At 36.9% G+C, this 16,506-nt stretch overlaps 1 protein-coding gene across 7 annotated transcripts in view; it reads right to left on the minus strand.

Annotated features, from left to right (window-relative positions):
* The window catches only part of Lrp1b (LDL receptor related protein 1B), a 1,919,409-nt gene that overhangs the window by 366,723 nt on the left and 1,536,180 nt on the right, over positions 1-16,506 (minus strand). For all 7 annotated transcript variants that reach the window (XM_036183000.1, XM_036183003.1, XM_036182999.1 and 4 more), the window contains 2 exons: positions 10,295-10,484; positions 8,916-9,120 (listed from right to left, as the gene is read on the minus strand). In XM_036183000.1, coding sequence (XP_036038893.1) covers positions 8,916-9,120; positions 10,295-10,484 — 395 coding nt within the window. The remainder of the gene's footprint in view (positions 1-8,915; positions 9,121-10,294; positions 10,485-16,506) is intronic.

Below are 16,506 nucleotides of genomic sequence, written 5' to 3' on the forward strand. Positions count from 1 at the left end.
ACTTAAAACCAACAAAGATCAGAAGTCTCTGCTCCCACCTCCATCAGTGTGACTGAACACAAAGATTAATGGGTAATCATGGTTGACATCTTGACATACTGGAAAAGATTGAATCTCACCTAAATAATTGCTTCTACCATATCAGCAGGTGGGCATGTCTATGGGGCATTATTTTTTATTGCTAATTGATAAGAGGGTCCACTCCACTGCAGGTGGTTTTAATCCTATGCAGATGGTCATGGATTGTATAAGATGGCTGTTGATAAGCCAGAGAGAGCAAGTCAGTAATGAGATTTACCGCATGGTTGCTCAACACATCTAGACAGTCTCCTTGGTTGCTACCTCTGCTTCTACTTTAGTCCCTTCCAGGCCTTCCCTTGGTAGTGCTACATGGAAGTATAAGCTAATATAACCCCATTCCTCCCCAAGCTGCTTTGGGTCATGGTATTTATCATAGCAACAGAAACCAAGCTAGAACATAGGGCAAAGTTATAAGTTGCTGGTAAGCCTACCTCATGCATCTTGGGATATAGGAAAGAATTATTCAGTTTTACCAGAATTTGATTTTGATGTATCCATACAAGATTTCTCTCTCTCTCTCCCTCTCTCTCTCTCTCTCTCTCTCTCTCTCTCTCTCTCTCTCTCTCTCTGATATGAAGCAGAATATACTTCTGTGAAGACCAAACAGACTGGCCCACCACTGTGTAGTCTGTTTGGATATTTGTTTCCTTATTCCTTCTTGGTCATTCCCAGTTATCTGACCTCTTTCCTAGGACATGACATTCTAGAAAACTTCCATTTATCTGTTATTTATTTCTCCTTCACAAAGTCTTAAAGAATCAAACTAATACCTACTATTTTTTCATCAATACACATCCTCTTCTGGGGAATCTTTGATCACTCTCCTACTATCTGCTTATTCTTATGTCTGAGATACATCCTCCCTCCTGTTATTCCATCACATACTCTTATACTAAGTAATGTATATGGACCTTCAGCCCTTGTGTGTCAGGATCAGTATCAACTCATCCTGAAGAATTTGGGCAAATGAAGTCTATCATTATCTGACTGATAAAGCCCCAATTTGATGACCTACTTTCCTTACAACACTTTTTCTGGCTTTTCAATGGTAATTAGGTGTTCTACCACTTACTCCAAATTTTGTGCCTTATTAATTGAGCTGGAATTCCTATTCACCTGCTTGTCCACTTAAACCCCTCTATCCCACATTCATCCTTCCACCTCCTATTTCTCAGTCTTTGATATAAAGATACTTTACTATTTCTCTCAAACTTTCTTGAAATTTATCTGGTCAGACTGTGATAACATAATGATCACACTGCTAATATGGACAGTACTTCCCCAATATCTTCATGATGGCCCTCATCTTCTTGGTCAAGCCCATATTCATGACACTTTAAATCTCAAGAGTTCTCCCAGCACTTCCTGCTCACACAGAGATGGCCTCCTTCTCTAAAGGACCTCTTGTGACAATTCTCTACAACATACCTTGACCCTCATTAATTTTCTGACTGACCAGGGATAATAGGCACCCTCCTCTAAGTTTTAGATTACTCTACTCTATTAACTTAGTCATAGTCTATCCCTTTCTTTCCAAGGAATGACTGACTCAAAGCTTCAATGCTTTAATCTTAGAAATGTTCTTCCCTCCCCACAAAGACAAAATGAAAACAAAACTAAAAACTAAACAGACCTACTTTATTTTCTGGGCCTAGTGAGTTAATTTCATATCTGGATCCCAATTTTGGAGTCTTATCTAAACTTTATTTTTTAATTGAAAATATATTTTTATACAATATATTCTGATTATGATGTCTCTTTTTCCAGTTCCTCTCATCTCGTTAACCCCTTCCTTTCCATCCAGATTCATATCATTTCTGTCTCTTGTTAGAAAACAAATAGAAATCTAGGGGATAATAATTAAATAAGATTAGATAAAACAAAAAAGTTAGAATAGGACAAAACAAATACAGAGAAGCAAAAGGGTCAAAGAAAAAGTATAAGGAACAGACAGACAGACACACACACACACACACACACACACACACACACACACATACACACAAGTTCACATACATAGGAGTCCCATAAGAACACAAAACCAGAAACCAAATACAAAGGACTTATGTGTTTAAAAAAGAAAAAAAAATGTCCTGAGTCAACATTATTCCACAAAGAATGCTGTTCAGTTCATTCTGTGATGTCCATCTACTTCAGCTAAATATCATTACCAAGCTATTCAGAACCTCTGAGCCTATTCTCAAGTATCTAACCTGTATCTTCTAAGTTTAAAGCACATCTTTGGCTGCTCCTGTTTTAGGGCTTCAGTACCCCTCCTAACCTTTTACCCTGTTTGTGCTTGCCTCTTTTAACTTAGCCCTAACTCTCATTTGTGTATTTTGTGGAGAAACATTTGAGCAGTAGCCTGTCTGTCTAACAGTTAGACTTAGTGCAACAGCATTGGGCTTCTTTTTGAAGACCCATGAATCTGCCTCTCTCTGATAGAATGCCTCAAGCTCACATTCTGTAAACATACTCAATCCCTGGTTCCCATAGGCTCCTTGAGCTTATAAATCATCCATTGTTTCTCCTATCTTATTATCTCTCGTTCAACAGGTACACATGGCTTGTATAAAACCTTAAGTCACCTTTCAATGACAGGAAACTCTTCATCTACCTTTCTGGAGACTTTAGTCTCTCCAAAGAGACCTACTCTGGCCTTGATGTCCTTAACTCCTTTCCACCCTCTTTCACACTTGTGTCAGATGCTCCTATTCGTGGGGCACCTCACTGGTATACTGATGTCTCTTCAAGGACACCATCTAGTCACGGGATAGGACACTGTTATAGATGACATCACTTTAGAAGCCCAATCTCTTCCCAATTACTTCTGCATAATAGGCAGATCTTATAATTATTAACTACTGGTTGACAGTAGCACACAATCAAAAGGTCATGTATACATGAAGTCTAAATAAACAGCAAATTCTCCATGTCCATGCCCCAATTTGGCAAGAGGGGGGCTTTCTTTTCTGAGTAGTTAATAATGAATTAATCCACAAAACCTTTTCAGCACTCCCCCATCCCTCACTTCCCTGGACAACAAGAATTCATTTCTGATCATATAACTAAATGCAACACTGGAGATTAAACACTTTATCAATAGATATATATCCTATAAAATCACTGGTATATTCTCAGTAACTGTCTTTACCCTGCTTCTGTTGAAAACTAAGCTTTCCTTTCTGTTGTGCATAAACACTTCTATGTGTGGCATCAAACCTGATAATTTTATTCAAGACACACTTCTAGTCCCGCATCTTGTCACAGACACCTCACACCATTACCATACAATACATTATTTACTCTCAAGTCTCCCCTTAAAGGGCTTTCAGACTATTTTCCTTCCCCATGCAGATATATGAGGACATCTCCCAGGACAATATTTCTAGGCCAACCTCATCTGTATGCTATACTCTCAGCAACAGTGCTATGTTCTCACACTGGTAATCCTCCTTTTTTTCAGGTTGAACAGAACCCACCAGGTTCAAGACCAGATAAGATGCCATTTATAGTTTCTATCTGTAATCACGCCTTGCCTTTGCTTGATTGCTTGATTTCTTCTCTATGGTCTAACATCAACCTGTTTTCATTTCCAAGGAATCCCAGCATCTGCTTATTTTTTCAGGTAATAAATATTCCTTCTCTATCCTCAGTGGTCCACAGGAAAGATAGTACATACCAACGTTTCACTCAATTTATTAAGCAATGCTGAGACTCAAACTTCCCTGGTCAGCTTTTCTATCTAATGCTCTCCTTTGCTTATGACCACTCCAGAAAACTCATTAACCTTAGCCCATTTGATTGTATATATGACAGGACCATCACTATACACCCCCTACTAAAATCTAATCTCCCTTTCCTAATGCATTCCCCCATCCCTTTACTCCCTACATCTCAGCCATATCCTGCAGTGTCTTTATTTATCTACCTGCACAACTGTATTTATATTTAAGATTCTTCCCAACCTTACAGATAAAATCAATATGCATTTCATCTTGATAATCACAACATCAGAAGTAAAAGACATCTCTAGCAGGCTACAACTCTGTCAGCTCAAAGGCTGTAGACCTCAACTCTAAACTCTTCTGGTGGCCCTCCCCCTTCTTATACTTCCAGTCTCCAAAATGAAACTTCCCCGTGCATAAGCATGACCACTTGGAGCTGCCCTGACTTATAAAACATCACTAAACTAAACAAGTGTCCACACTTCACTTGTAAATTCTTGAGACCAGCCTCTCTGTTTCTCACCACTACTAGCCTGCTAAAGTACCATGATATGCCCTTGGGTAGTCTGTTTCTTTCTTTTTCTCCACTCATTGCCCTATTCTGATTAATGGATATTTCTTATTAACCCCAGTCACTTGTCTCTTACATGATACTAACCCTCCCTTTTCCTTGGATATGCATTTCTACACAAACCCAGTAATTTCTATCAGTATTCTTTATCCCTCTCTCTACTTGAGGAGTCGTATCCTTAGAACTTTACCTTCCTTGTTCAGCAAGTCCTTTCATGAGCCCTTTCTCATTACTGACCTTGAGAGATGCCTCCTCTTTTTCTAACCACTGAATGCCTCTTTCTCCTCTTGAAATTCTGACCTATAGGACATTGATTTTCTTCAATTGTCAGATCAGTGGACATATATCCAATAATAACCCAGTTCACCTCCATGACATAAGTTCTATAACAACCACTGTATTGAATCTATCAAACTTCTTTCATAGGGCTCACTTTACCCAGACCCTCCTCACCTTGCAGGCTCTCTTTTGCATATCCCACTTCTTCAATGCTATCCTCCTTTCTTATGAAACCTCTCTTCCTTTGTTTTCAGCTGCACTCCCCATCTTTCACCTTCTACTCATTACTGAAACCTAGATTTGTCCACCCATATCCATGCAGACAGCCAATGAAAAGACCAGGTGCCAAATGGAAAAATCCCTTCTATCTCTTTCTCAGAAACTGTCGCTCTTCAACAGATAATAAGTACTGTTATACTCACCTGGATATGATGTCCTTCTGTTACCTCTGGTTCCTGTTAAAATCTTACTGTATTTGAAATATATAATTTGACTCATCCCTTTATCCTGTCTGTTGATCAAAAGTACTTCAAACTTAAACTCCAGGGACTCAGAGAATCATATGTGCTCTCATACTTCCAAAGCCTTACTTAAGCTACCCTCACTGGAAAACACTCAGTTTGAGAAAATGAAGTTTGAGTCATTGCCCAGGAAAACTAGAATATCACCCCACATATTTTCTCACATATTCCAACCTTCTACAATTCTTATTGTCTCAAAAACTCAGAAGATTTCTTCCCCTGGAATATCAATTTTTGCCTGTTTTCCAGGCAATTGATTTATTTTATAGCCATTGAATACCTATATAGTAACCAAGTAGTTACTGCTTGTTTTTTGTTTCATTTCCCTCCTATATTAATTTCTCCACCTACCTGTCTGCTTGCTGTCCAGAGTATTTAGCCAACTGAGGCTCTTTCAAATATATCCTAAGTAAAATAACTACTTAAATTACAACTCTCCAAATTCCAAAAGAGCTGCATGCAGGTACTATTCTCCAAAGCTGGAGAGCTCTGGATCTCACCACTACCTAGAAAGGAATCATTTGTCTCTTCCTTAAGAAATAATGTTGCTTCTGTATATAACAGTCCAGAATAGCCCAAGATACAGTAAAGAAATTCTAGCAAACAACATAGGCAGCCAAGCTTCAGCAAAAGTGTCAAGAATACCTATTTGGGAGAGAAAGCCCTTTTTAATAACTAGTACTGGCAAAACTGGACATCAATGGGACAAAAATAAAATGAGACCTATATCTCTCACTGTTTTCAAAATTAACTCAAAATGGACAAAAACTACTAGATTAGAACACTGAAAGAATGCTTTTGTACATTTTTAAACACATGTATTTTATAAGAACTCAGTCAAAAGGAGACAAATGACATTACTTTAAATTAATACCTTTTTGCATGATAATAAATCAGCTAACAGAATAAAGGTTTGACCTAAAGAATGGTAGGAGGTATATGTAACCTATATCTCTGTCAGGGTTCATATTCAGAATTTATAAGAACCCCAACTCCATAATTAATGTCTATTCCAATTAAAAATGAACAAGAGACCTGAACAAATGTTTCTCAACATACAAAACTTCCCAAGAGGTATACAAAGAAATATGCCACACTGCTAATCACATAGAAAATATAAGTCAAAATAGCAATAATATGTCATATCACTCCAATTCAACTGTCTATTATCAAAAAAAAATGTGTGTTTGTGTGTGTTTGCCTGTGTGCATGTACAGAAGTTCTAAAGTTAGTCAAAAAGTAAGTAACAAATGACCTAGAAATTCCAGTGCTTACCATATACTTTATAAGAATGAAATTATTATGTCTAAGTGTTATGTGCCCTACATGACTACTGTGATCATACAGTTAAGAGAGGGAATCAACTTAAGTACCCAAGGGACTTAACTGATAAATGGGTAAAGAAAAAAATGTAATTAAATCACTCTACAATGCTATTTGGACACAAAAATGATAAAATGCTATCACATTATGGAGCAACAAAGATTTATTGAGAGAGGATTACATTAAGTGAAATAAACCAGGAAGAGAAGAAAATGGTCATACCATCACAGTTCTTTGGAATCTAAGCAAGCTGATCTTACAGATAGAGTACAGAGGCTGAGGAATTTACGGGCTTGGGGAAAAGTTGGCCAACAATACTAAATTAGGTAGTAGGAGGTAAACATTCTGCCCTTCTAAGGATACAACTATCAATAACAATATCATATTTACATTTAAGATAACTGTAACAGAGTGTTTTTGAACATCCTTCCAACAAAAACAGAGTCTATGTTTGATATACCATACACTGATCATTGCACATCAATACAGGTATACATTGTGCCCAAAATTTGTCTGGTTTTTATTAATGAATAGCTAATTTTAAATATGCAAATCCTAAGGCAAAACAATAAAATATATTTTGAAACTGTTTTTTTCCAATATTTTGATCCATCCAGAAATAATCATGGTTTGGACATCAACAAGGAGTGCAAAGCTGCCACCACAACTGGGTATGTTTTTTATCACGAAATAAATACTTTACGTTTTGCTAACAAAATCCCCTTCCATGTCACCCCCAGTAGTTAAAATTACCATAAGTAAGAATAGGAGAACAAAATCAATAGATAAAAATATGAATCAGGATAAGTTAAGGGTTTTATGAGGAGCTGCAAAAGTTTATTTCTGTATTAGGACATAACAGAAAATAAAACCATACTGAGTACATTGACTTACCTGGCTGTGTTTTCCAAAGTATTAACTAATATCTCCATTCAGAACTTCTATGTTATATTCAACTTTATCTTCACTATATTTGTGATAGATTGAAAGTTTGCACATCAAAACTTCAGTCTATAAAAGCTAAGCAGTTTGCCCAAGACAAATGACCATTAAGTTTAAAAGGTTGATGAATAATTTAGGAATATGATTCTTTGATCAAGGTTACTGACTTTGACACAAACTGAATCTAATCAAGGCTGAGCCTATTCTTTCAATGTCATTTAAGTACTCACCTCACATTTCTCCCTGCCATTTATGGTACCACATGAAAATATGAGGTACCAAAAAGTGAGTCAGGGCATTGCCTCAATTTTCAAGAAACTCACACAGTACACTCTACGTATCTTCACGTTAACTCCATACCTTCCTTCATTGTATTCAGTGGCTCATGCTTGTTGTCCCATTTACTGGAAGACCTAAGCTTGAAGATTTGTTTGAACCCAAGAGTTCTACACTAGCCCAAGTATCATAGCTAGACCCTATTTCAAGAAACAAAAGCAATGAAGCAAAACAAAAACACCGCCTTATCACGCTTGTTCCTATAAATTCAGAGTTAAATTTTGGTTAGTTGGTTGGCTTTTTTCTGTAAATAAAGCTTTACACGAACCGCCCCATTCTATCTTTTTCATTTTCTATCTGCCTCAGCACAGTAAGGGTCTGTAGTCACCACACACATCATTTAGCCTGTGAAGTTTCCAATATTTATGACCTGGCCTTCAAGAAAGTATTTTCTTCCTATCTCAGACTCCCTAAGGTATCAGAGGGCTGAGAACTGGGAATGTTGTACTTCTGACAGACACTGGGGCAGTGGGTGGAACAAGACAGCCCCAGTGGTCTGGCCAGTCAGGAATAGCCCTTCACATGTTGAATTTTCACCCTCTCTAGTGGTGACACTTCTTCTTGAAGAGATAAGGAACACATTGAAATATGATTATGTACCTGCTTTGAGGGTTATTCAGGAGATGGCATATTGATTCCTCCACTATGATTTCATGTGGGAGTAAAAGAAAAGATACCAAGACCTCACTGAGCATGATAGGCTTGTCTGTGAATGTGATCCCATGTGCCTGTCTTCAGAGATTCAGAAGTGCCGGGGTTCCACACAGTGACTCTTTTATAACTTTCCTCTAATCAGGGAAATAAATGGAGTTTCACAGCTTAAAATATTATAAATACCAAAGAAGAACATGTAAACAACTCAAATTCAGTTCAAATTAAAACTGAGAACAAATCTAGTATTTGTCTCCCTGGAATAAAAGTTATGAAAGGTTTTCTTTATGGCAGGAAATGTACTTCAGGAAGGTTTTTAGAATATCCATGGACTGTTTGTGTGCTGAATAGATTATTCAATCAATTAAGTTCAGACAATTAGCTCTTTTGAAATTCCTTGATAAGTGTATACTAGGAAAGTATGAAGTATATTTTGAAAGTTATTATATAAAGCAGTAATCTAGAAACACTCAATTAACTTACATGTCTTTGGGATCCATCGTATTCACATCTTTCAATTTTCCCTAAGCTGCCATCTGAGAAATACAGCTTTTCTGCACGGTGATCAAGGGTGAGTCCATTTGGAGTGAGTATGTCTGTGCTGACTATCACATGTGGATTCTTCCCAGTCAATGTGGCTCTCATGATGCTTGGATGCTGTTCATTCCAATTCGTCCAAAACATTAAACTGAGTAAAGTGAAAATTATAAGAACAATTGGAAAAAATGTTATTATAAATAAAAAATATTTGTAGAGACACAAGAATGTGAAGTTGTTTAATATTTTTTTCTTAGTCTATGATGACCCTGTGGAAGTCTGAGTGGGAAGGAGAAGTGGATATTGTTTTCAGAAATAGCTTCCATATTTTTCTTTTATTATACATACATACATACATACATACATACATACATACATACATACACATACATACACACACACACACACACACACACACACACACACACACACACACACATATAAACAGAGAGAGATGTAAACATAATAACCAAAGGAAAAACACAGGTATCAATTTGATACCAGAAGTCATAAAAAGGGTTGGAGGAAGTAGACAGAAAGCTATAAAAGTGAAGAAAGGAAAAAGAAAAGTGAAAGTGGCACAATTATCTTCTAATTTAAAAATGGCAAAAATAAAGATTGGGTGACTCTGGATTAGCTCTATCTTTCATTGCTCATTGGAGAACAAAGTGTGATTTTCTCCTTCAGCTCTTCACCATGCCATCATGGAGTGAAACTCAACAGGCACATTTACCCAGCTGCTTTTGCTTCACTTTCCTGTGCAAAGGTGTCCTCTACGCATTACTCACCTCTGTCATGTTTTTCTACATTGTTTTATTTTATTTTCTCAGAATTATTTTTGACATGTTCTCCTGTTGGAAGTTCCTCGAAAGTACTGATATAAATGTCTGGACAGTGTATCAGCAAATGGGTTAAGTTGAAAAGACAGGTATGTACAGTAATTAATTTCATAGTTGTTTGTTTTCTTTGGATTGCTTTTAGGCAAATCCCCAGTTATAAAAACTATTGGTTAAAGTTAAAAAAATTATTTTAAGGATAAGTAGATACTGAAAATTCTTTATAAATACATAAATCAATGCACTCTATGTACAATAGAATTTTCTGAATTTTCACTTTCATTGTTTACACTAGTTTTTACTGAACTTCTTCCAGAGATAACACACACTGTTTAAGTAATACACATTCTAATCATTCACACAGTGTTCTCATAAAAACTGAGAAAGGCTTACAGAAGGAACTTTGGAAGAAATCTTTATCTTTAAAGTTAATTCCCTATAAAGTGTTCCATTCTTATTATAATGCAGAAGTAATCAGCAACCTCTTACTTTTGGCATTCATCTAGAGCTAGCACATGAGGATGGTCGTCCTCTGACATGGAGATGACTGCTTCCCTGTCAATCGCTCCAGGCTGAGTCTGGTCTACTGTGTGCCTGGTGATGGATGATGTGCTGGAGCTGGTCCAGTACAGAGTGTCCCAGGCTCTGTGATAGGCGAGGCCCTCAACAGATCCCACATCTGATAGAAGAAAGTAGACAATAAACCACATTTTAGTTTAAAAAAAAATGCCTTCTGACAGAAACATCATTCAAGATATATACAAAGACCTTATTTTATCAACCATATGTCTATAAACTTTGTGAACTAACAACACAAATGTGATTCTTATAAGTAATCTATTACAACATATAGCATGTTACGGTTGAAGTGATATATGCATGTGTTTACATGTACATATGTGTGTGGTAGTATGGAAATAGGTTTAACAAAATAAAGTTATTAAATACTTAATTTTTCATCCAAATAAGAAAACCACCATATTTTATTTCCCTTTGGTGTAAAAAAATAATGGCATTCCTTTTGTGTCTCAATAATTAATTTTAATAAGTCATAGAATACAGTTCTGAAGAATGCTAGTCAGCAAGACCACATAGGTTCAGTGGTGATGAGTTTTCTACTAATATTGCAGATATAGGGATTTCAAGTATAACCAAACACATCAGACAGGCAATAACATCAAAAGGCAAATCAGCACCTGACTTGCTGCTGTCAATGATGGTAGACAATATTTTAATAAACTAGCTGGCAAATTGTTTCATCCTGTTCTACTAATCTGTTATAAAAAAAATGAATTGAAATGAATTGGTCTCTAAAGCACACTGCAAATATCATGAAATGGCAAGTGGTGGTACAGATACTAATACACAGGAGTAACAAGTCGGAAAAACAGATCAATTATGTCATCATGTCCTTGCACTCCATCCCAGTCCCTGGGCAACAGAGCAGCACAACTGTTCTCAGAATGCACCTTTGTACAATTTGATCCTTATTTTGTTACTCTTCTTCCCATCTTCAGTATAACAAAAGTCATACCCACATCACATCCTGACATGAAATTGCAGCACAGAGAGAGTTTTGTATTTCTCTGCCCAGGAAATTCTCAGAAAGTACTGAGCTCTCACAAAAATCAGTAGATTAAAAAAAGGTTACTTTGATGGTCTCCAAATACCTATCCCTCATACTGGGATACATTGCCTAGCCTTAATACAAGGAAATGTGCTTAGTCTTACTTCAAAATTGATATGCCATGCTTTGTTGATATCCAGGAGAATCCTGCCCCTTTCTGAATGGAAATAGAGGAGTGTATAGGGAGGTCAGAGCAGGGTGAGAGCAGGGACTTGGAGGAAAAGAGGGAGGGGAAATGCAGTCAGGATGTAAAAATAAATAGATAGATAGATAGATAGATAGATAGATAGACAGACAGACAGACAGATAGATAGATAGATAGATAGATAAAATAAGCAAACAACCAAAATGGGGGAAAAATGGTTACTTGCATATTTCAGAAGTGTAGTTAGAAGTTAGATAGAATTTCATGGGCGTGCAAAACAACAATTAAGACTTTTTGAGCCAGATTTCTTGCATATAATAAATTCAGAGATTGTAGCAGGAATCTTTAAAGTTCTTATTAATGAAAACAAACCTGGTGCCAGGCAATGGGGTGAATGCTGGAAGATCAGAGAATTAGAACAAGCCACAGCTACCACACCTTGCCAGTTCCTCAGCTGATCCTGTTTCCTCAAACAGGAGGCCTCTGAGTCATCATCCAGAATAAATCTCAGCTGAACTGTGATGCTCAACAGTTTAAAAGCTTAACCAGCCAAATGCTTCTAGTTTCTGGTCTTCATGCCTTATATATCTTTCTGGTTTTGCTATCACTCCCTGGGATTGAAGGCTCACTTCTTGGGATTAAAGGCATGTATCACTAAGCCTGACTGTTTCCAATGTGGCCTTGAACTCACAGAGATCCAGAAGAGATTTCTGCCTCTGGAATGCTAGGATTAAAGGTGTGAGTGCCACCATTTTCTAGCCTCTGTATCTAGTGGCTGTCTGTTCTCTGACCCCAGATAAATTTATTAGGGTACACAATATTTGGGGGAACACAATACCATCACATTTCCCCATTTTTTGTCTAGGTTTAAAAAAAGCTTATAAGTAGTACAAGAAAAGTTATCCAATTAGTATATACAATATATACAGTCAAGAATTACATTAATGATGTCTAGACCATTAACATTTGACAGATTCAGATAAAAACTCTATTATATATATTAACAATGTCCAGTCCAGTAATATTTGATAAACTCAGACAAAAAATTTTCATTACTTATCCTACTTAAAACAAGTAGTTCCTTTTTAAAAGTATTTTTCTTTTCATAATAGATTCAGTAATCTACCTTTTGTCATTTTGTATCTTCCCCTTTTTCTTTTTACAGTAGATTCAATGATCTACCCATTTATCCTATTATTCTTTATCTTTTTTCTCAGAGTAGATGCATATCTACCTCATATCTATTTTCTCTTTTTTCTTTTTCTTCCTTCCTTTCTTTTTTTCCAAACAAAAACTCTGAATCTAATCTCCTTTTTCAGCTTTTTTTCTGACCATTAACAATTAACAACTTGTAACCAACCACTGTAAACAATGACAATATTCAAAACTCATTAAATGACTAAAAACCTTGTGGGAATGTGGGTGTTGTTTTCTTAAAATTACTTCCTGCTTTCTGGAGGTGAAGACATCTTTAGGGATTCTGAAAAGAAAATCTTTGGGTTAGTTGTGAAGTCCTGTATCATTTGTCCAGTCTCTGCATATTGGGAAAGTGCAGGGCATGTTTCAAGTCCTTGTTCCAGTAGTCTGTCCGGCTGGATCATCTTAGCTAGTCATATTGAAATTGTCCTGACCAGTTTGTAGTCCAAAGTTGATCTTTCCATGGTGTTAATGGCTTTACCATAGTCCATGTGGAATCATCATTGTAGGATCCTGTCATCCTTTTGAAGATTCTAAAGTCGCTGTTAGGCATGGTAATGATTCCCTTTATAATTTAGATTTTTTTTTTTTGGTGCCTCCTCTGGTTTGGAAAAAACAAATGTCTGATAAGTGTCTGTCTCTGGGAACCATGAATGTTCTTTCCTAGAAGAGAAAATTTTCATAGCAATTTCTCCCCACCATTTGTTTTGTCAAACTTTTCCAAACTGACCTTTGCCAATGCTTTCTTTTTCTTTCTTTTTTAAAGATTTATTTATTTATTATGTATACAGCATTTATGACTGCAAGTCAGAAGAGGGCATCAGATCTCATTACAGATGGTTGTGAGCCACCATGTGGTTGCTTGGAATTGAACTCAGAACCTCTGGAAGAGCAGTCAGTGCTCTTAACCTCTGAGCCATCTCTCCAGCCCCAGCCAATGCTTTCTTGTAATATGATGGTCCTGGCAATTCTTCTCGGAACAAGCTGTAGTAAAGCCTTTGTCCCAGGTAGCAGCATCATGGCAGTCAGCAACAGGATGAGAAGAAGCTAGCAACTTGGAGCAGCAGCCGATGCCTCCATAGACCCACAGCTGCCACCGCTTGTGGCTAGGCCCCTGCCGAAGCCTCCTAGGCCAGCCTCAAACTTGGGATCCTTCAGTAAATCCAACCAGTGTGTCACCACAACCGGCAGTGTGTAGTTCCAGTCTGACCTGGGGCCTGCAAGGTCACAGGCAAGTAGCTTTTTCGAAAATTCAAACCACAACCGCTGGGCGCCAGATATAGCAAGAATCTTAAAAGTTCTTATTAATGAAAACAAACCTGGAGCCAGGTATTGGGGTAAATGCTGGAAGATCAGAGAATTAGAACAAGCCACAGCTACCTCAATAGACACCTGTTTGGATCTTCTACATGCAAAAGGAATATCTGAGAATATCAAAATAAATAGCTACCACTTTTGAGCATGCACTATGTACTACAAAATGGAGGCTGTTTTGAACATGTCATTTTATTTTGTGAATAAATATACCCTAAAATTTCTTTCTTATCCCTTTTCTAAGGAAACTGAAATTTATCTCTATAGGACTCATAAATGTTAATGCAAAATTTTTAATCCAGCTATATCTGCATTGAAATCCTGTTTCTTAATTGTGCTTCCTTTGGAGATGCATGGAAGACATCTATTGCTTATTCTCAAATGGAAAATATGTGACAACAAATGAATACACCTTTTGTTCTCAACTTGTGTGACTCTAGAGAAATTTTAAAACAAGTAATTTGCCATGATCACCTCCACTCACACAGTAAACCACCAGTTTAAGGTTAGTATAGAAATTAAGCCAGAGACAATGGAAGGAAGACCATTAAACACATCATAAGGAAATCTGTTCAGGTGATTTCATTTGAATAATTTGGTACTTGTTGGGAGTGAATATGTGACTGGTAATTGTTCAAGACACTTCAGGTATTAACTAAAAACCTCCTGCTTTATTAGTGCGTTTATGCACTTTCATACCGTCGATAAATATGATAACTTTATTGATAATGGCTTTAGCATTATAGTCTTTCACTATTCATGGCTGGAATGAGAAATGGCAGCTCTGATTGCTGAGCAAAATGAACCATTTTTCCTCCCATTTGCACATCCCTGTGTAGGGATTTAGCAAGTCCTCTTTCTGTCTCCTCCTGCCAGTCAAAAAAAAAAAAGTCACTGGCACCCCAAGTAAGAGGATGTGGATGTTCCTAGTTTATGGGTAAAAAAAGCCAGAGCATGGAAGAGCATACTGTGTCTAACTATCAAAACTTTCTCTTTGAGTCTGTTTCTTAGTAAATGACAGCCTGATTGTGGTGGTTTAAATGAAAATGTGCCCTGTAGGATCTGATTTGAATGCTTAGTCCCCAGTTTTTGCTACTGTTTGGGAAGCTTACCAGGGGTAGGCTTGCTGGAGGAAATATGTCACTTTGGTAAGACTTTGAGATTTGAAATCCTGGCACCATTCCCAGTTTGCTCAGAAAGAACAAAAGGCTTCCAGTTTGCTATTGAAGATGATTGTTCCCAGTCTGTTACTCCAACCACTGGACCTACCAGTTATTTCACTTCTTGTCCATGATGGACTCAAATCCCTGTGGAGCCATAAGAAAAACCAAACTCTTCTTTCTATAAGTTGTCCTGGTCATGGTGTTTGATCACAGTAATATAAAATTAAATAATACTAATAGTTCAATTAACTAGAGTCTGATACTATATTTTACAAACTTTGAGTAATGCATTTCTTCCTCCCCTCAAAAAAATTCCTATGAAATTATATTTTACCTCAAAAATTTAAAGATAGCATGAAAGTTTGCATATAAAATTACATAATGCCTCTCAAAATCATCGAATTATACGGTATTGTATGCACATATGCACAATCACCTGTATGTGTAAACAGATCTCATGATGCTTTTCAATAGTGTGAAGTCATACGGTGTGTGTACATACACGTGCACACACCTGTATGTGTTTGGGCAATGAGTTTCCTAAATTGGTCCATCAGACAGAAAAAGAAGTTTGAGATATTGACTCTAGTAGGCAACTGTATAATTAGCATAAAATGAGTATTTATCCAATTAGCTAAACCAGAAATCTCAAGTACAGGAAATTGGTACAGAATTAAGTACTGCTGGAATTTAAGGCACAACCAAGAAACGAATGTTGACAAGACTGCTCCAGCAGCTAGCTCCACAGTTCTCACTTCAGACAACAATTGTGTTTGGGGCAGGGTGCATTGTGAAAACTCAGCTTCCTCACCACATGCACTTGCCATCAGATGAATAAATAAGGAATCCCACTCCTCCTTATCTACTTAACCTGTAGCAGTTTGATTTAAACAACAAAAGAGAAGACTTGGTCAATTTTATAAAAGTGAGAGGGGTGGGCTGCAAATAAATCAATCAATCAGGAAAAGTAGTTAATACCATATAAATAACTACTTCTTATATATACTAATGTCTATATTAACAGTGGTAAAATTGACACTCTTTGTTACCTACCAATAGATTCTTTAACTAATGCCCAAAGGATTTCACTTGAGTGCAAATTTCTCTCTGTTCTAATTTATTTTCTGTTTCTGTGATAAAAACCCTAACCAAAACCAATTTGGGTAGGAAAGGGTTATTTTGGCTTACAGATTTTAGCCTGTTATGAATGAAAGACAGGGCAGGAGCTCAAGAATATATCGTGGAACTTAAGCAT

This window comes from Onychomys torridus, chromosome 4 (genome assembly GCF_903995425.1).
Source record: "Onychomys torridus chromosome 4, mOncTor1.1, whole genome shotgun sequence".
Taxonomy (NCBI): domain Eukaryota; kingdom Metazoa; phylum Chordata; class Mammalia; order Rodentia; family Cricetidae; genus Onychomys; species Onychomys torridus.